Source organism: Pholcus phalangioides, unplaced genomic scaffold (genome assembly GCF_987345545.1).
Source record: "Pholcus phalangioides strain wild (caught in Gottingen) unplaced genomic scaffold, Ppha-v1.0 ptg000013l_1, whole genome shotgun sequence".
In the NCBI taxonomy this organism is placed as follows: domain Eukaryota; kingdom Metazoa; phylum Arthropoda; class Arachnida; order Araneae; family Pholcidae; genus Pholcus; species Pholcus phalangioides.
This window is the reverse complement of record NW_028301606.1, coordinates 15006652-15028615: the sequence shown is the minus strand read 5'-3', so window position 1 is coordinate 15028615 and position 21964 is coordinate 15006652. Positions and strand designations below refer to the sequence as shown.

The 21964-nt window shown below is 31.6% G+C and overlaps 1 protein-coding gene across 2 annotated transcripts in view; it reads right to left on the bottom strand.

Moving 5' to 3' along the window:
• c11.1 (maestro heat like repeat family protein c11.1) overlaps positions 1-21964 on the bottom strand; it is a 45112-nt gene that overhangs the window by 17261 nt on the left and 5887 nt on the right. The window contains exons 5-25 of one of the 2 annotated variants that reach the window (XM_089240785.1): positions 18897-19028; positions 17860-18022; positions 17588-17686; positions 17028-17179; positions 16765-16905; positions 15512-15604; positions 15307-15385; positions 13510-13662; positions 12047-12117; positions 11081-11206; positions 8994-9095; positions 8291-8435; positions 7699-7881; positions 7447-7607; positions 5942-6061; positions 5560-5676; positions 4312-4464; positions 2613-2815; positions 2234-2483; positions 1784-1888; positions 816-945 (exon numbers count right to left, since the gene is read on the bottom strand). In XM_089240785.1, coding sequence (XP_089096911.1) covers positions 816-945; positions 1784-1888; positions 2234-2483; positions 2613-2815; positions 4312-4464; positions 5560-5676; positions 5942-6061; positions 7447-7607; positions 7699-7881; positions 8291-8435; positions 8994-9095; positions 11081-11206; positions 12047-12117; positions 13510-13662; positions 15307-15385; positions 15512-15604; positions 16765-16905; positions 17028-17179; positions 17588-17686; positions 17860-18022; positions 18897-19028 — 2878 coding nt within the window. The remainder of the gene's footprint in view (positions 1-815; positions 946-1783; positions 1889-2233; positions 2484-2612; positions 2816-4311; positions 4465-5559; positions 5677-5941; positions 6062-7446; positions 7608-7698; positions 7882-8290; positions 8436-8993; positions 9096-11080; positions 11207-12046; positions 12118-13509; positions 13663-15306; positions 15386-15511; positions 15605-16764; positions 16906-17027; positions 17180-17587; positions 17687-17859; positions 18023-18896; positions 19029-21964) is intronic. The other variant, XM_089240786.1, reaches the window with a different exon arrangement.

Genomic DNA, 21964 nt, shown 5'->3' with positions numbered 1-21964 from the left:
AATAGAGTACAGATCTGAGATACATCATTCATATGGTGAGGGTTATATATTTATTGAAATAGAATAAAAATCAACTTTTTATTTGGTCATCCTGTCTTAAAAAACCTAAATAGAAAGTTGTTTGTCCTGTTTCTCCTGAGGCCAATGAAAGAAATCTACGTTTCGAAGTGCAATATTCGCTGTGAGATATTAGAACTCAAAAATTGTTGAAAGTGAGTGAAAGAACTGCATAAACTAACGGAGAAGCTCAATATGCTTGTCCTTCTTCTCAGCAATTTTTAAAATTCAAGTATCTCAATGAATATTATACTTAAATTTTTTTAAGGCTCAGGAGACAGGGCAACAACATTTTTAATTGGGTTTTTTTTCAGATTGGGTGATCAAATTATTATTTTTTATTTTAACAACAATACATGCCCCTTACAATATGCATGATATATCTCAGGTCTACATATTTGTTTGGATACTTTTTCGAATTGTAAATGTATGCCTGTAAGATCAATGGTTTGCTTATTAACTTTCAGCCAAGAGACTTAATTAGCCACCCATGTAAAAAAATCATACAGTGCATAATCAAGGTACTGAAAGGTATCTTCAAAAGAGAAAAAAAAATTGAAATTTATTTAAAAACTATTTATCACACATCTCATCGACAATATCCTCAAATAATTTGAATGCAATAGCAAATGAAACAAACGTCCATTGTACAATACATAGGAGAAGGGTTATCAAAATGAAAAAAAAATGTAACAGATGAGCTATAATTATGCAAAAAATTATAAGTTATATAAATAAGTTATAAAATACACAATTACCCCTTAAAGCAATAGAAAAAGCAGCTTCAATAGAATCAAATGCCAAGTGTCGAACAGTTACTTGCGGATCTGTGCATCGAGGAACTAAGACTCCCAGAATGTATCCTAATGATGCAAAAGGAGAATAGCCCTAAAAAAGTAGATGCATATTCTAAAGAACTGTTTATAATTTGTGATTAGCTGTAAAATTTAAGTATAAAAAAATTGAACTAATAAAAAATTGTTTTATATTGCATACAGTTAGAACACAGACAAATTATATATATACAGGGTGCATAAGTAACAAGGCATATGGTATTTTGCTGATGAACCGTTCATCCTAGAGACATAGTTCCAGTTAGAAAAAGTATCCAAATAACATGTGGTATTCAGTTATGTCATTCATTTTGCAAAGGGTTCTATAATTATTAAAATAAAAATAAAAAAAACTTTTTATATAGTCCCTGTATGCCCAAACATCCAATTAAAAAGTTGTTATCCTGTCTCATGCCAACTAAAAAAATTCTACGTTTCTAAATACAATAATCACTGAGAAATTTGAATTAAAAAATGGAGGAAAATTGAAAAAAAAAATAGCATTGAATGCGGGTAAAATAGCATACCAGTATTTAACACTGTTTTTTCCCCAACTTTCCTCTATTTTTCAAATTTAAATATTCAGTGAATATTACACTTACAAATGCGTAATTATTTTCAGTTGGCATGAAGAGAGACAGTGCAAAAATTTTCTAATTGGGTTTTGGAGCACACTGAAATGGTATAAAAAAAGTTGATGTTTTTAATTCAATAACTATACACCTCCTTGCAACATGAATGAGGCATCTGAATGCTACAAGTTATTTTGATACTTTTTCTAATTGGAAGTATGCCTCTAAGATCATTAGTTCGCCAGTAAAATACCATACACGCTGTTACCTATGCACCCTGTACATTTAACGCATAGGTTTCTCAAGTTATACATTGCTTACCTGACTCCTAATAGCCGTTGTATAAGCTTGTAGTAAATGGAGGATAGAATTCATGCACCTTTCTCGTTCAACATCATGTTTAGAACTCATCCATTTGAATAATGTCTATTGAAAAGAAAAAAAGTATTGCATGCATGCATATAATTGTTAAAATAAGTACTGATAAAAATTCAGAATATGCATATACAAGTTTTTTTTATAAATATCAAATAAACAATTAAGATTTGATGAAGTGCAAGAATAATATTTATAATCGTGCATTAAGAATGTGATCGAATGTAATTAGAAGTAAGTAGATCTTAAATACCAATAGAAATGTTACCTGTGAATTACATATTTGAAATTAAAAAATCTTGATTTCTCGAACAAAAGACCTACTGATAACAAAATGATGGCTCAGGCGATCAAAGAAATGACTGTTACTTTCATTGAGTATGAACAATAGTATACCTGAAACATCATCTGCAGATTAGTGTGGTTTCTTTCTTTCAGTAACATATTCTCCAAGAGCAAATTCAGGGCATCCATAGCTAAAAACAGGAACTTATCTAAATTGACAGAAGAGTCTGTGCTGCTTGATGTGGAATCATCATCTTTGGACCTCTGACAAAATATTTCTCTTGGAAGAGAATACACACTACCAACTGAAACATGAATCAAATTCTGTTTCTCATCTTCATTTAAGGCTGGCTCGAGTGCACTTTATTTCAAAAAGAAAGATAAGTCAAGGAAAAGTGTAGTTGACATGTTCATTTCTAATAAATTTTTAAAAAATGATACTTAAGCTGATGCTTTAAAAAAAACACTTTTGGTTTAATCTGAAGGATACACTAAATTAGCAGCAGCATGAAGAGCCAGTGGTCGAATGGGACTTGTGACAGAGCTGGATGTTTCATTTTTCAGTATATTTTTTGTCAGATTCAGTAGTTCGTTTCGTGATCGGAAAATAAAACCATCATTCATTTTGCTTGGATGAACGGCTTCTGCTATCAATTTTATGGTTTCTAGCATTGTTTCCTTGACAAGTGGATCCTAAAATAAAACGGTAAAAGAAGCATCCAGTTGTAATTAAAATATAAACCTTGTTTATGAAAGGCTTCCACAAATTTATTAAAAAGCATGGCGGATCCCTATTATAAAGTTGATACATAAGATGCTTTCCAACTCAATACATTTATACTGTATAGTTCCAATGACGACATATTAAGTGGGATCTACTACATATACTCTTAACATAACCACTTTTACAACACCCTACTAAAGAAAAAAAAGAGAAAAGCTATAAATAGGGCTAGGATTTCTATGACTTTACATATTTAATTTTTTTCGCACATTTCACTATTTTTATGTGATAAAGTCTATTTTAATGATTTTAAGGCATTATTTAGCATATTTCTGCATTTTCAATGAGAAATTCCTTTTTCCTTGACACCCCATGTTTTACTGAACGACTTATAGAACCTCAAGATAAAAATGGAAGATCTTAGTGCCTAGAACATTGTACATTCGTCCTAGAGACGATACCAATTTCTTCTCCTTTCTTAAAGCATTAGACAGAATCATATGAAGTAGACCTGCTGCATGCTAGTCTTCCTCTGGGTTTTCTGGTGATCCCTCCAGTTTATTTCCTTCCACTATTATTTTCCCCCTCAAGAATAACACACGTCATTAAATTGATTTATCATTTAAGTTATATAATCAAGAAGTGCTGCTATCTGTCTTTGAATTTCAAAGCAACAATTCAGTTTTCCCTGTATGTATCACCACATCAATACAGAAAAACCAAGATGAAATGCAGTCAAACTTTGTTTGAAAAAGTAAAAAAAAATACAGAAAATATTTCGTACTGAATGAATTTTGCATTAAGCAACAAAACTGCAAATTTAATACTTCCAAGGTCAAAATATTCAACTTATTTTAAGCGAAAATTCTATTGAGCTAGTTTGCCTTGAGTAAGTTTGACTATATATATATATAAATACTCCCATTTTAGCATTAAGAGTTCCTGGATAAATTTAGTCTTTTTTTCCAAGCATGGGATATGTTTTTAGGAAAACTTTCAATTTGGTAAAAGAACTAAAATATTTTTAAAAAAAGCTGTGTTATTGATTCTATGAGAGGCCTATAAGAATCATTCAGCCCCGTGCATTTGACAGTTAATAAATTAAATAATTTTGTTTCAAGCAACAACTGATGGTTTGAGAGTTTCAATTGCATTATTATTCCCCATTCATACATCATTTCACTGAAATTAATTTTACCAGAAATAGAAGAGGAAAATTTTTAGGTAATTTTTCTTGTTTTATAGAGCATAGTTTTAATTTTTTTTTTCAAGGCATAAATGCATTTTCTATTGAGCATTTTCAAGGCAATTTTTAGGTCATAAAAATCCTAGCCCTAGTTATTAACTATGGTTGCAATGTAACTGGGATATTCTTAAACAGCAAGCTAAATCATTTGGTGATAAACCATTTTCAAGCATCAAATTAGATGTTTTTCTACATACTACTACTGCCATAACCACTTACTCTGGAAGATATGTAAAAGTTAGAAACACTTCTCAATATAGGAGTTTCGATTCTTGTTGACAAGATATATGAGGGTCCATGCTGTGTGACATGACCATAACAAAGTATTATGGTAGCCTTGAGTTTCTCATGATCAGGATCAGATTTGAAATCCTAGCCATGTGCCGAAGGAAAAAAAATTGGAACATAAGACATAGGCACTACATGTATACATATAAAGTATTTTTGAATGAAAACATATGCCTCATTTAGATCAATGTAATGGAGTTATCAAAATACAGTGGGACTCGCTTGTAAGGAACACAGATACTATGAATTTTTACATATAACAGTTTATTTCTTGTGAATTTTGCATTGCTTATCTATGCTCATCACACTGGTATGGGTATTATGAATTGTCACTGTTTTTTTTTTACTTCATTATAAATGGGTCTAACTGTAACTTTTAATTTATTCATTATATTCAATAAAAACATTTCAGATTAACATAATAGAAATTACACATTAATTTGTAATAAAAAATAATTTGTTAATGAATTGAATTTCCCCCACATTTATTTTTTTTTCTACTTTCATGGAAGAAACGTGAACTAACTTCTAAAGTACAAAAAAAAAGTAATAAAACTGACACTTGTTTTTACAAACCTGTACAGATGTGAAAAATAGTTCATGAAATTGAAAGTTCATAAAAAAGATGTTTAAATTAATAGCATATTGTTTGGGACCAAAAGATTAATTTGTAAAACATGCAATTTTTTAATTGAAAATTCATAAAATTGAAAGCATTGATAATATTTGTAAACAAGTTCAATATTGATAATATTTGTAAACAAGTTCAATATTGATAATATTTGTAAACAAGTTCAATATTGATAATATTTGTAAACAAGTTCAATATTGATAATATTTGTAAACAAGTTCAATATTGATAATATTTGTAAACAAGTTCAATATTGATAATATTTGTAAACAAGTTCAATATTGATAATATTGATAATATTTGTAAACAAGTTCAATATTGATAATATTGATAATATTTGTAAACAAGTTCAATATTGATAATATTTGTAAACAAGTTCAATATTGATAATATTTGTAAACAAGTTCAATATTGATAATATTTGTAAACAAGTTCAATATTGATAATATTTGTAAACAAGTTCAATATTGATAATTTTGGGAAACTATTTTTCAGGAATTACAGTTGAAAAATAATACAGCATATAAATAACCAGAAAGATAATGTACCATAATAAAGCTAAGAAGTCCAGAATTTTTTTTATCATCCTTAGCTGTTTGTTCTAGTTTGACAAGTACAAGATCCAAGTGTGTAGCACTGCAATAGCCTGCTGCTTCAGCACAACCCTGAAACATCAAATGAACTCTGTAACGCATTAAAAAATTACAGGCTTAGAAAAACTTCAACATTTTCAATCACTGCAATCAACACCTTAGTGTGTATTTAAAAAAAAAAAGACAATTTTTACATGAGAGAAATAGTATTAAATATCTTGAGCATGAACAATCACGCTATTTTTTTTTGTATGTATGCATACAATGAACAATATTTAATGTTAATGACAAAAATATCTGCACATGAAATTTCAGTGGATGAAGAAATGGTACTTACCAGCCTCTCGATGGGAACCTGATAATTCACATTCGAAAATATAGCATCCAATGCTTGACCCACAAATGTTTTATTTGTCACTTTCTTTAAGATGACCCCAAGAAACTTCAACAGTATATACTATGAGGAAAAATTTAGTTTTTCATGGAATAAAAATTTACTCATTCCACTTTGGAAATACATACATAATATAAGTTTTATGGAGTAGCAACACTAAATTTCCCAGAGGAATGTTTAAAAGGTGCATCTACAGCATAGATTAATAGCAACACTAAAAATATTAAAATATGTGAGACACAATAAAATACACCTACATTAATTCAATATTTTCAAGAGTTTTGACTAAACCACACATGCACCTCGTCAATATTCCTCTGCGAAACTTCTAATGAATTGGTGCATGTTGGAATGTGTGCTTATGTGCAGTGGACCTGAACGTGAAACTTATTTCTGTGTAATTTTTGTTGTGTGTAGTGCTTCCATATGCCATCAATTTTTCTAATTATGAGTGAAGTGTAATGATTGAATAATTGTATTGTTGGAGGCCTCTTGCTCTCTGTGGCGAGACTTTTTAACCGGGCAAGAGTTTTGACTAAAATATACACTCAAAAGAGACGTTTGAATAAAAAAAAAAAAAATATTTAATACAGCTTTTCCTAGGTGCCAAGAAAAACTTGCTATGTAACAATGGTAAAAACTATAAGCTGATGAAATGTTGACTTTTGGCCATAAATATGGACATTTGCAGTTGTCCCTTCCATGAAAAATTACACATTCCTCCCTACGCATGTAAAAGTTGGGGACCACTGCTTTCATGACATGTCTAAGCATTTATACTTCTGTATTTCATTACTGGATGCAATTTTATTTTCATTTTAAATTGTCAATTTATGGATGGTAATTATTTAATTAATACCTGTTTATTTAATGAATCAATTAAACTAATTAATTAATACCAATGATAATTAATCAATCATTCATTTTGAATGGTAGTTAATTCTTTCTCAAACCACCAGTTTATCCATTCGTAATATACAAAGAGTGAATAAAGTTGTCAACACATCTTCACTTCATAGTCACCATCAACAATCAAACCCTCCTTCCTGACACTTGTTTGCAAAGCACCTGCATGTTTGTGATGACCAATTAATGAAAACTCTCTACCTCTCCTTTCTTTATTTTCTCTTGAGACATGTAAAACATCCGAGAATTGAAGTTTACTTTTAATTACAATGAACTCGGAGACAGCTGGAAAAATAAAATAACAGGGAAAAAAATAGCAGAAGAAAAATGAGTTTGTAAAATAGAGAGCTAATAGAAATGAGAGTTTATAAAATAGAGCAGATTTTGGAATTAGCTCTATGGTGTACTGTTTGGGACTGAGGTCCAGTTCGTTATAAGGAGCGTATTTGTAAATTGAAGGTTTGTAAAATCAAGCAGTATAGACAATTATGATTTTAGAGGGTGTTATTGAATGGGATATTCACAGCAAGTGATAAATTTACCTTATCCTCAGAGTAATTTTCATACAAAGGAAATTGCAATATGAATTCTCTGCCCAATTTTATTGTCCACTCTTCACGATCATATTCTCCAATAGTTTCAATGAAGAATTCCATCATGTGAGTTTCCCATTCTTTTTGGTCCCATTCAGCTGCATCAGCATCTATGAAAAAAAAAAATTACACTTGCCTTTACAAATTAAATCAAAATTATGCAAACAAAAAGGAAAAAAATACAATTAATTTACAGCTTACTTTCCAGAACTTGAATTAATTGTGGTATTTTAGTATCCCATAATGCTCTTAGGTTTCTGCTGATAGCTGGAGCAATATTTTTCAGTAACTTCAAGATGTGAATGCCCCGATTTCTTCCTTCGAGTGGAAAGCCAGCCAGCACAATCAATCTTGCAAATAAGGTCTGGGGTGTTGTTACTTTAGCTGAAAATGCATAGCGATTTTAACAGAAATGAATGTGCTTGGTGCTTTTTTTTTTTTTACAGTGTGAACTGAAATATTTTGTCACAAATAATTTTTATGAATTTGAGACCAAAAAGGATTACTAAAAAAACAGCAGTTTTTGAACACAATTGTACTGGATATCAATTTAAAATAACGTATTTTATTTTTCAGGATTTTCCATAAAAAATTTGAAAATAGAAGATAAATTCCATTGATCACATTACATACTAACAATACACAGTCATACACCTCTATGAAAGAAATAAACAGTAGAAAAAATTAACATAAGTTTCTAACACAGTAAATTTACACCATACATAATTATCCTGTATGAATATCTGTAATAACTATGATTCACACTATTAAAAACAAGAAAATTAATATACACCTAAACAGCTGAAATGGATGTCAAAATCAGTTCCTAGCATTTCACGTTTTTTCCCAGAAATCAAAGCCAAACTCTTACAGACAGGGCTCACAGCTGAAGTCAAAGGTTCTTCAAGCAAGAAATCCAGCAGATATGGCCAAAGAATCTCATAAAAGAGAAAAAACAATTTGATGTTAACATAATTTAAATCATGTTAACATTTTTCTTAATTTTTACCAATGATAATTCAATCATATAAAACAATTAGTATAAATAATATTTCATTAATTAAATACTATGTTAATTGAAAAACAAAATATTTATATTACCGTATTTTTCAGAATTTTTTCCATAAAAAAACAGAACTGAACCTTATTTTTTAAACTTTTAACTAAAATTATAAAACATACACAGAGGTTGTCCACTCTTACCGTTTACAAAGTATGTCATTTTTGAGAGGTAACTTCAAATCGCAAAAAATGTTTCAAATGCTGTCGCACATAAGCCGTTAAACTAAAAAAAAAAAGTCCCTGACATTCCAGGTTGCTGGGAACTATGCTTGATAACAGCTGTTCATGCATAACAACTGAAAATGTAATTATTTATAACTATACAATTCTAGATATTTTGCTTCTATTTAAAAAACTTAATATTAAAAGAGTTAAATGTTAATCAATATTTTTAAAAAAGAAATATTCATTGGCGCAATCAAAGAAATCCTTACATTTTCCATGTGCTCAACTGTTGTGGTAAGCAACTGAACAATATTCTCACACATCCCTCTGAGAGCATCATTGCTAACATGATTCATATCATTTTGCTTCCTCTAGAAAAGGAACTATAATTTATTTGCATATAACACACTATAAGGAATACAATTTTTCTATATATAGAAACATTAGATCCAATGTAACAAAAAAAAGAAAAAGTTCAATAAAGACTTTTCTATGCCATCAGATTTAAATGACTTATTCAAACAGTTTTTTTTAAACAAATCAAACTGAAAACAATCTAACTAATATTCCATGGAAATAAGGGGAAAGAGATGGGCTAATGAGACACAGCCAAAGTTTAGTATTGCTTTCAAATATTTCTCTCACCTCTAAATCACAACAATCAAGGTGTCATTAATCACAAGAAGTGAACCATCCTGATTATTGGAGAATCAGCTTTTCACTTTGAAAAGTAAGGTTTTCTGTTTGAATGATTTTGAAATATTAAATTTTTTTACATTGGTGAAAATACTGCTAATTAGTATAATTTAAATATTTTACTTTTCATAAATCTCAGTTAAATTTTCTTGTGATAAACAGATTCTGTTCAGATTTCAAAAATATAAACTTTCAGCCTTTAGGATGAAATGGAATAAACAAGGCTCAAATGCGACAAACAGATTAGTTTTGCATATAGAAACGTCCTCTCCACTTGTCAATACAAGATTCATCAAAAGACTTGTTATTTGTGGAGATGAAGATTAAAAGGAAGAAAATTCCTCACTGCCCCCACGGGGACTCAAACCCCAGTCTCTCGCTTGCCGGACGAGTGCTCTACCATCTAAGCTATGGAAGCAGATAGAATATCAATAATATATAATAATATTCTATCTGCTTCCATAGATTATGTGGTAGAGCACTCATCCGGCAAGCGAGAACCGGGGTTCGAGTCCCCATGGGGGCAGTGATGAATTTTCTTCCTTGTAATCTTCATCTCCACAAATAACTAGTCTTTCGATGAATCTTGTACAGATTAGTTTTGCCTAAAAAAGTATTTTCTCTCGAGCAAGAAGAAAAACTATAATGTTCTATAGTGGCATCAGAACTATACCATAGTTTAACAAAAATTGAAACTACAAAGCTTCCATTTCATTATACTTCAGCCATGGGTGGAGATACGTGGGAGGGCAGTGTCAAAAGGTGGAGTCGTCTGATCTAATGTATATATGAAATGACATCATCATCATCCCCCACACTTTCAAGTCTATCTCCACCTATGACTTAAACTTATACATAGAAACTCTCGAAAAATTACGCAAAAATAATATTTCAGAGTGTTTATCAATTTTTTGAGAGTCTATTTTTCTTGTCCCGTAAGACTCAGAAGTCGGGGTTGAATGGGACAAAGATTTGATTCATAAAACTGATCATCACTGCAAAAGCAACCAAACTTATTGGTTTTAAATATTTTTAATTGTATAAAAAAATGAAATATGTTTATTTCATTAAAAAAAATCAAAAACTGCAATTTTTCCCATTAGCACCCACTCTATTCAGCATAAAACCAGAACATAGCAATATCAAAAGGTAGCAAAAAATAAATAAAAAATAGTTATGAGAAATTAATTGAAAATTCTAAAATATCCAACTAAACTGCATTGTGATTTGGTTTAAAGAAAAGTAACAAGTCTTAAAAAAAGCCAGTATTCTTTTCATTATTAATTTAAAAAAGGGGGGGGCACAATAGCATCATTGTCAGCACTTGCTTTTACGTTAAAGCAGGGATTCTGAAAATGTGTGTCACAGCCCCTAGGGGCATCACCAGTCAACCTGGGACCAACCTTTGATAAGGGCATTGCGGTGAGTACATTGATATGTGGCTATTCCATGCTTTGCAGTGGTTTTTTGCTAGAATATTCTTGGGAGCGGCAGATGATCATTGACTAAGGCAAGAGAGACATGGTGACAAAAGTTTGAGAACCACTGGGTAAAAACATTTTTAATGAAAGTTTGATTAAATTAAACTTCATTTTAATACTAAAACTTCCAACACAACAAAAAAGAATCACTAAATGACTATAGTCGTAAAGACTCTCACATCATTAGAAGAAGGTTCCAGTGCACACTGACTAACGATGAAACCAACCATGTCTAAACCTCCCTCAATTTCAAGATAACCATGATGAGCTAATGCTACTATGACTTGTGCTGTAACTTTCTTTACCTGAAAAATGAATTAGAAAACACACGTTTTATGAATTGATGTTTTACACTATTAGCATCAGTACAAATATAATTATGAAAGAACAGTTTTTCCCAATCAGAATTCACAATTTATCAAACCAATATTGTGAATAACACTAGGGTGATGATGGTTTTGCTAGTTGTACTATGAAATTGGAATAAGTTCTTGAAGGCTGCATAAGCTTCATCACTATTGTGTTGCATAGACAGGGTTTCAATTGAATTTTTGTTGGGTACATTAGTTAAAACAAGTAATACGCACAACACATTCCAGTATGTACCTATTCGTTAGGAGTTTCATGGAGGAATGTATACATTCTTAATGAAAGCTCCAGAACTTTTCTCTAACTCCCCTTATCTCATCTGTTATCACCACAAAATCTGATTATCGCAGCAGTAAACAATTGTCCAGGCCATAATTATATATATATATATATATATATTATTATTATTTTTTTTTTTTGGCTCATACATGTGTTCCAGACTCTGCCCTGAAGCTGGGCTGGAACAGATCTTGCCAGAGTTCTAGCATTCATCGATTCAGAGGAATGTCACAAATGACCCCTCTTTATGACTATGATAGCTGTGAAGTCAGATATGTATAAAATCTGGAAAGTATGAGTGAAAATTGAGCAGTCATCTTTTCAACAAGGGCTAAAAATATGACAAGAAATTCAATGTCAATTTTAAACCAAGCTTCTTAAACACGAGAGAGAGGAGGGGGCGGGGAAGGGATATTTATACATATTTAAACGCCCATCTCACATATCCAAATCAAATTTCCACATGAAATTAATTTGAAAATTTGTATTTAGCTAACCTTATTAGTTGAATCAAAAACCATCTTCAAGCCATATATAATTTGAGGTATTTTTGTCCTCAAGTAGTCATCTGTAATTCGAAGTCAGAAAACACATTAATAAATAAGAAAATATGTAAATCTAACAATTCAAATAAAGCATTTGCAGAGGATGGGCAATATCAGCACTTGTGTAAGTTTACAGTGCCTACGATTAGTGCGGCAGTGTTACTTTTTCTCCCTTTACAGTATATCTACACCTTCAATGTGTTAAGAGTTCCACAACTGGAATAATCTGAAATTACCTTTTTTTAGAGGTTCATTTCAGGATAATGGACTCCTTAGTAGTTAGCCAGCAACTTACTACTAGCAAATAAGGAATACAGAATACTTGAATGTAATATAAGCAGGCTAAGCTTCAGTGATTTTCCAAAAAGCCAATTTGAAAAATTCTAAAAAAAAGTGAATAGCCAAAAACAGTCCAAACAAGGAATATGGTTTTTTTTTTTTTTTAAGTTTTGGGATTGGTCATATTTAAAACACTGATGGTGAAATGGTCAATAGAATTATGTGGTACTTTAACTAATTTAATTTCAATAGATAAACTGAAGTATTTTACACAAATAAACAAAAAAGAACAGAACAAAATTTCAATGGAACTGCAAAATCTCAATTTCTACATTTTGAAATTAAAAAATTGAAAGATTTTTAAAGTGTAAAAACGAAGCAAAAATACTGGATATGATAAGATTGATTGTGGCACAGAACACCAAGAGAAATGAGGAATTTTGCTGCATGAACTTCCTGCGTGAAAAAAAAGTTTATATGTGCTCAGATTAAATAAATATAGCCAAATAGTCATAAAACTAATCTATCATAAACCATCAACTTATTATGAACAAGAGAATATTACAGACAAATCTCATATAGTGCCAAATCACACGTACAATTGAATAAACATAAAAAAGTGTACATGCAATGCAAAAAAAAACTAAAATTAAGCAATAAAAGAACCTGAAGAGACAGGCAAACAAAAACCATATGGAAGTAACTTTTCTTTAACAACAATTCAGTAGAATCCAATTTGTATCCTCCACAAAATAAATCAGGTCATTTGCCCAAGCATATAGTTGCACAGAATATTAACACCATCCACCAGATTCTGAATGATATTTTTAAAAAAATCAGAAAGCTGGTCATATCACTAACCTGGCCAAAATACTATTGGAAATCTTACTATAAGAACGAGAAGTGAATTTCAATGCTAAAAAAAGATGCTTTGAACTAGTTTTTGCATCACCCTCAATCTAAAAACTTATGGAAGTGTCAGCAAAGAAAAAAAATCTGTTCAAACTAAATTCTCTAAGATGAGGATACTAATTAGGTAAAAAAACAGACTGCAAATGAGCTAACACGTCAAGCCTAAGTGCAGGCATATCTGAGAACACATGCACTAAATTTCATACCGCATTCCCTCAGAATACCTGGAAAAAGAGGTACATTGTACTTAATGAAGTACCCACTGGAGGAATTGATAAGATGCTTAATGACAGTCAATGCTCCTATTCGATGCCCTTCATTGGCAGTCTCCAGCTTCAGTAATAAAAAAGATAGAACACGGTCAGCATACACAGTAGCTGAAAATAGAATAAAAAATATAAAATAAATTTTAGTTGCATAAATAAAACAATTAAAGTTACGTCAGAAATTTAGCATGTGTTTTTATCAATATACTATATTTTAGCAAGGAACTCCAAGTTTTTGGGCTCAAAATTTGGAAAAAAAGTTTCAACACAGAGGTATTTTTATTTTAAGATGTAAACAAAAAATATATTTTTCATTCATCACAAATACTATTAAATTCTTCATCACTCTCATCTGATACATTGCAATCAGCTACATAAACGGTAAGAACAGACATGGCCAGGCAGGCCCCCCCCCCCGGCTTTTCAAAATACACTAAAAATTGTATATATATACACATTGAGTACATGTTCTTTGTCCCCTCCTCCCAGAAAAAGTTGAAATGATAGCCATGGGGGCCCAGGCTCTGTCCCAAGGGATGTAAGCCCTTTACCCCTAGGGCTTGGGCCATGCTGAAGGGCTACATAAAATGATTCATTACCTGAATTACCAAAAATTACCTGTCATTACCAAAAATTACCTGTATTAACGTTTTTGATTGAGTAGAAAATTCAAGAAATCTTTCACCAAAAAATTGGAAAAATCTGGTTTCTTGACTTTTCCCGTTGGTGTTAGGTTGAAGTGAACATCTTGCATGCATTTGCTCCATTACCCCCTCATTTAGTGCCTTGAAGCTTTTGCTGATACCGATGTCCTGCTATTGAAGTTAGCTTGTAAAGCCACCACAAATAACTGCCATTTGAGTTTCTGATTTTTTTACTGACTTCTTTGTTTCACCAGTTAAGTGTGCCCTGAACTGATCTAGTGCCAGCATGGTCGACTTCTTAAAAAAACGTTCTCAGGACTCTCGCTTCAAATCTTCTCAAAACCAAAGCTTTATGTGTCATCTTGATGCATCCACCCCTTTGTATGAACATCACAAGAACTCCTCCTGACAGCTTCTCCTTTGGAAATGTCTAGCTAATAGCAAAAAAAGTGATATGCCATACTGTCTATATCATCTTATTGTTTGCAGCAGGCACTTTATATGGGCACTGTTGCTTGATGACCATGTGACTTGTGATGTTGCAAATTATGAAAATTTAAGTTTCAAGGAATTGAGTAATTCATTAATATCTATAATATTATCTATGTATAAAAAACTGCCCTATTTTAAGACCCAATATTTGAAAAAACGTTTTTATACATGTTAAAATATGGTAAATTAAAAAAAATTATTTACAAGAGTTGACACTTGATGATTGAGGCAATCAATTAGCAATTGAACTTGTATTCTATATATAGAATTTTTTATATATATTAATTATATATAAAAAAGTGACTTTGAAAACATGCAATTTGTTGCTTGTTTGATTATTCAAGAGGTTCTGACCAAGACCAAAAGTTCAAAATCAATTAATTATCAAGGCTGTTTATAAGCTGGCACATATTTTTCACTACTCAAACTAATGTAAGATTAGGTGATAAAAAAAAAATCTTGATCCTACAAATATTTTAAACGACTTCCAATTTCATATGATTTCTCACTATATCTTAAAATGTCTTTTCATTTCTCCAATTTTCTCATATAAATAGAATTTCTACCCATCTGTTAATGCTCAGTAATAAGATTACACAAAAATGATATATTTACTCACTTAGGACGGCAAAACATCTGAGAACCTCATTGTGGTTTCGCACACTTGAAGGATTGGTATAGTCCGGAAAGTTGCAGATCTGAAGGAAATAAATAGCAACCTTACATACAATTAAGGGTTTATGCTAAAAAAGTTCAAATGATTTGGTAAAAATAATTGACAATAAGTACCAAAAAAATTAATAGAAATATTCAATATTCATCACCTGTGAGAATAACACATTCAATATATTATCTAGATGAAGTTCCAATGTACTGCTTTTATTCGAAACTGCAGCATCTAAGACCATGCAAAGACCCTGTAAGTATAATAATTTTTTTTCAATGAATCGATTACTATAAATGAATAAATGACAGGCATTAATAAAAATGATTATTTCTCCATTAATAATGTTTATTTTATAGTCATTTTATCATTCAGAGTTTATTTAGAATTTGAAGTATACTTGGTTTAGATTCACTTATATCAAATTAAGGGGGGGGGGGAAACTGACTGGAGTGATTATTTAGATTCATGGAGCAAAGAAATAATTATTTATTTATACAATATTGTTTGGCCGTGTCTCATACAAAAGAGTGCAGTGATGAGATCTGACAGGCGATTTATGCTATATACAAAATCAGATTGAAGTAGCCCACAGAATTTGATGGAAGGTTGCCCCAATCAATATTTGTATGAAGGGGGGGGAGGACTAAATTTGAAGCAATCTGTGGATACATAAAAAGTTTCAATTTTTGGGAGTGATTGAGTCTACTGGAAAAATATGAAGATTTGATTAGAATGTGAATAGTGTCAATGTTAAAATAGCCATGGATAATTTTGAAAAGTAGGGATAGACAAGTGATATATCTACGGGAGGTAAGTGGGAGGATATTAAGTTGGCATTTAAGCTGTGTGATGGAAACAGAGGAAGACCAGCAGTTTAAAATAAGGTGAGTAGATTCATTTCGGATAGATTCCAGCTTATCTATATGCTTTGTGTATGGGGATCTAGAATTTTGCAGGCATAAGAGAGGACAGGAAGGATATCAGTGTGGAAGCATAGATGTCGGAGGTGGCAGGTGGAACATTTGAAGTTACAACAAAGAAAAAAGGTTTAAAGGCATTTTCAAAATATATAATCGATGTAGAGGTTCCACTGAAGGTCAGCAGAAATTATCACACCCAGGTATTTGAAATGGGAAACCTCTGTGATTAAAGAATTATTAATTCATTAAGGGAATTTGAGGGGGAAGATCTTTTATGGGTAAGTTTTATGAAGACTGTTTTAGAAATGTTTAGGGGTAGTTGCCAAGAGAAGCACCATTCGGATATAGTGAAATATACAGAATAAAAACACCATCACAACATGCAATTGAAAAAATTTACAACTTTGGCTTCAGTAAGTGATTCAACAAACAAGATTTTCAAACAACAGAAACTTTAACTGCGGAGATGACTTGCAAAATAAATATTCACCTGTGTAGTATGTTGGTACTCCTGATGCCTCTTGTACATGGACAAAACAGCTGGAATGAATTTCGGAAGCAGTTCTTCAATCTTTTCTGGAGACAGAAGATGTGTCATGTGACCGAGTGCAACTACTACTTCAGAACGCACCTGTGAATTTCAAAATATATGGAGGGGGGAAAATAAAATATATGCAAAGATAAAAATCAAGAGATAACTCATATATATATATATATATAACTCTCAAAATATATAAAATTTCCACTACATGCCTTTGTTTCTCTTGATTGAAGCCAGTTGGTGAATAGAATATCATAAGCACTACTTATTTCACTGGTGAAACAAGATTTTGTAACACTTGGATCAGGAGATTTATCAATGTTTGCCAGGTACTCAACAATAGCTTCAGAAAAATGAGCCAGAGCTGAAGAATAATTTAAATAAAAAATATAGCGCAACAACAAATGAATACCATTATTAAAGGACATAAAATGTTTTTACTGAATAAAATTGAACACATAACATGGTATGTTAAGACTGTGAGTAACAGAAAATATATATTTATAAAAAAATGAATGGCATGTAAAATAATACTGACAAGGCAATTTAATTCAAATAGTTTAATTTAGAAAGTTCCTATAGTGAGATTATTTTAATAGTTATGCATATAGTCATTATAGTTATATTTAGTTATATATAGCAGCATGATTATTTTATTATAACTTCTGAAGTTCGAATTTTCCACACACATGCAATATTGAACATTTCAAGAATTCAAACTTCTGTTGTGAAACTAAAAATACAAAAATTGTTGATAAATTAATAAATTTACCATATGCAAAAATCCACTTTATGTTTTCTTGTTTAACAGTACATATTAGAGGAAGCAAGGCGCCAAGCACTGCTTTCAGAAAAGGGACCATACCAAAAACTGAAAAAAAAAATTTCAATCATTAGTTTAAAAAATAATGGATGTAAAAAAAAAAAAAAGATACAATTTCACATTGATTCAACTGAGCAAAAGAATCAGTACTAACAAGGTTCACAAATTAATTGATCAAAAGAATGAAAAGAAATTGTAATATAATAATGAATTTTACTGACCATTGACAGATGCTAGATTTGCCATTGTTTGCAGTACAAAAAAGTGAGGGAGAACTCCAGGCTGAAATTTTGAGAAAAGGTGATCCATAACAGTGTGATGAAATTTACGGCCAAGGGATACTAAGATTCCACTGGCTACATTCTGCCATTCTGGGACTATTTCCTGCGGATGTAGGAAATTTTGATTTCAACAATTGAAATAAATAAAGCACAATAGTAATTTTCTTTTCTGTCCATTAACCCATTATTATATATAATGATTTTTATATTTAAAAATAGCTGATGAAGTTTTCCTAACAGAAAACTAAACAATTAAACAGGGAAGTACAGCAAAAGTTTAGGCTGATTTTTTAACCCTTTGAAGAGCAGATATTTTCCTAAAACCTATAGGAAAAAATTTAAACATTTGGGTACACTATGGGAGAAAAACCACACTGCAAAAGGTTAAAAAACCAAATTAATCCATATTGAAAAATGTTAAAAAGCAAAATTATATCATTTAATTTGAGACAGAGTAAATTAGAAAAAATAGGCGGCGTATATAAAGAAAGAAAAGAAACGGTTTTACATTTTACCATGATTATTATAAGTTGATAAATAAAGTAGAATGATCAATAAAATAGTTTTCTATACTATACATAGTAAAGAAAAAAGTCCTGATGGAATTTGGCACCCTGGCAGCTTTAAAAAAATAATAACTTCAACTTAACTATATGTCATATATATGGTAGACAAAAAGAAAAAATATATATCTAAAAAGAATTTTGCTCTGTAAACAAGATCCACAAAACCATGTATGTTTCATTGAAATGCATGAATATTTAAAACAAGTATCTCAAATCTGATTGAACTGATTGTATTTTGTTTTGAACCTTTCAATCAGTTCATGTCATACCAACCTTTCATGTTTTAATAATGCAATACCAATTACAGAGTAGCAAAATGTGAATCTTATAATAGAAAATGAATCACTTAAAATAAAAGAATATACACTAAATATGAAAAATGATGCGACACATTCTGCTGTAGCCACCTACTTTAGTAGAAACCATTTCCTCCACAGCTAACTCAATAATATTTGTAGCCACTTGCTTTTCCACAGATTTCAATGCCTCATTACATATTTGCTCCATGACATTTAGTATCAGAATTTTGTGAGACAGTGCTAACTAGATAGATTCAAGAAAAATCAATACATTGAGTCATACATTATATCTGGGAAATAAATAGCCAAGAAAACACAATTTTACAACTTTTTAAATACATAGAAAATATTATTTATCTGAACATCTAAACAAACCATATTTATGGAAATACTATTCTCTGGTTATTATGAATCCTTTGAGCTGGGAAAGAATATTAATTTTCACCTATTCAGTTGCAGTCTCAAAAATTTGTATTCACCATAAACCAGTGGTTCCCAAAGTTTGGGTCACGAACCCCTGAGGGTTGCGTTAATGAACTGGGGATCATGCGACATTCCCCAAAATGAAAACGTCAAAATAACATATTTCCCACAACATAAGTAAAACTACAATGAAACTCCCCTCTGCGCCCACCCCACTTTGCAGCAGTTTTCTTCAGAATTTAGAATAGGCTTCATAGACATTCCTCCATTCTGTGGCCACCTCTGTATGCTGTCAGCAGCCAACCTGTTCATGGCCACTTCCTTGTAGATAAGAGTCTAAAAAACAAGTTTTTGTGAGTTTTTTTTTGCCTCCTAGTGCATTCAGAGCTGGTAGTTCTTTTTGTATAACCTTATAATTTTTATACATCAGCATAAATATTTTTTCAGATCAATAACATTTTCTGTTCATGTATGACACTATCATACATTGAAAACATTTGTAAATAGGATGACACAAACTAAATGCTATATACGGTTGCTGCTAGCTGGTGAGACAGTTTAAAAATTTGCTCTCGGGGTGACAGGGTAAACCAGACAAATATAGACTATGAACTGAATAGGTAAAGGATGTGGGAGTTTCGGCTTTGAGGTTACTTTCTTCAGATTCAGTAGAACAACAGTGACCAAGAAAAAATATCTTGTATATGTAAAGGAATTGTCGTTACATTGAGAGAAAACATTATCATAATGCGTAAAATACTGCTGTTGGCAACTTTTCTAAATTGATGTTTTCAGTATCACCAAAAAATGTGCTTTTGAGTATGGCAGTTCAAGTATTGCGTAAGCAAATTTTTAGCCATTTTTGACCCCCACCCCCCCCTTTTCAGCAAAATTTTGTCATCACAGCCCCTTACCTCCTAACACATACTGGTGGGATCAGAAACGTACACGGGGATCGTGGGGGATTGTGCGCCTCCCCCAGACGAATTTTTTTTAAGGCAAAACATATTTTTTAAAAAAATTAAAATTTTGGAAGAAAATACCTTTATATGTTATTATAATCAATTTCTGTTAATTTCAAAGTTTTTGAGTTATGAACTCAAAATTTATCTTTAAAAAATTCATTGCGACCCACCCTTTAAGCCATATATGGTAAACCCTTGACCCACATACCAAATGTGGCCCTGAAGGTTATCTGATGTGGCTTGTCCCCCCCCCCAAACCTAATTTTGTAAAAATGAACTAAGCAGCACATTTACAAATCGCTTAAATTACCCATGGCACAATTCCAGAGCATTTAAGTGGCCCGTGGCACATTCTCAGTTCACTGAAGTAGGCCTCAAAGATCACCTAAGTAACCTGCAACACAGTTACAGAACACTTAAACGATCTGTGGCACATTTAGAAATCCCTTGAATGACATGTGGCACAGTTTTAGAGCACTTAAGCGGCCCCCAGTGCTGTTCTACATTACTCAAGTTACCCGCGGAACATTCCCAGATTACTCAAGTGATCTGTGGCATAATTACGGATCACTTGAGTGATGCATGGCACAGTTCCAGAGTACTCAAGTGACCCGGAAACATTTCCAGAGCACTTAGAGGATTCGTGAAACATTTAGAGATTATTAAAGTGGCTCTTTAGGGGACTTATCAATAGGTAGAATGTTAGTTCTAATGCCCAATAACTATCGAAAGGTTTTTTCCGTTCTTGGCGCACTGAATAAGATTCCATTAAGAATATTTCATATCTTCATAAAGGGTAGTTGATGACGTAAGCATCTTCCAAACCCCCTCCCCCCATCGATGCTGACGTAATACTTGAATGACGCCTTTCGGTGATAAGGTGATGCTCAACATCGATATTATTAGACGTCCTCAGAAGAACTGAACCATGTGACACGAGTTAAAAAAATATATACTGAAGGATATTTCAAGCAAAAAATAAATAAAAATAATAAAAGTAAGGTTTCAAAATCCTCCTAAAAATATTGTTATTGTGGGATTTATCATAGTAAACGATATCATTTTATCGAGCGAAGTTTAACATTACAGACTATAGGCTGTTCCAAACGATATTTGTAAAATAATGTTGTAGAGGGATTTAACGTTATATCGAGTATCATTGTAGCAAGGTTTCACTGTACATGTTATGTTTTGTGGACATTGTAAATAAATTGAGCATAAGTTTTTGTTGTGACATTGAAAACCGTTATTTTGACCCCCCCCCCCTTCGAGAAATGTGCTTTTCCTGTCATATAACCCCTATTCTGTGGTCACTTTTGAGGGTGGTAATTTTTTTGCAGAACGCCGAGTGGCCGTCTTAGAGGAGTTTCACTATGTCAAAACTAAAAAAATGCTTCAACTCAGCTGAACAGCCACTTGTCATTTTATATGTATCATAAAGTGTGATTGTATCAAATTCTACATGTATTACTTCATCAATAGATGAAGTAAATATTTTTACAGGGGAATTCAGAAAGAATCAATCGATTCTAAAATGTTTTTAAAAATTAAAAACACAGAGCGCAATAAGTAATATGTGAATGTATAAGGAAATACCCTACCTCTTATATTTTGAATGACAATACTAGCATGTCATTTATTAAGCTCTTTTGATGAAGGTAGTAAAGTCATTCAAAATTTTGGGAGGGCTTAAAAATATTGAGAAGAGAAATGGCGGGGATCAAAATTATTGTAGGGAGTACGATGGGCACTCGCTATAATAAAAGATACTCATGTAGTTGAAAAATATTTT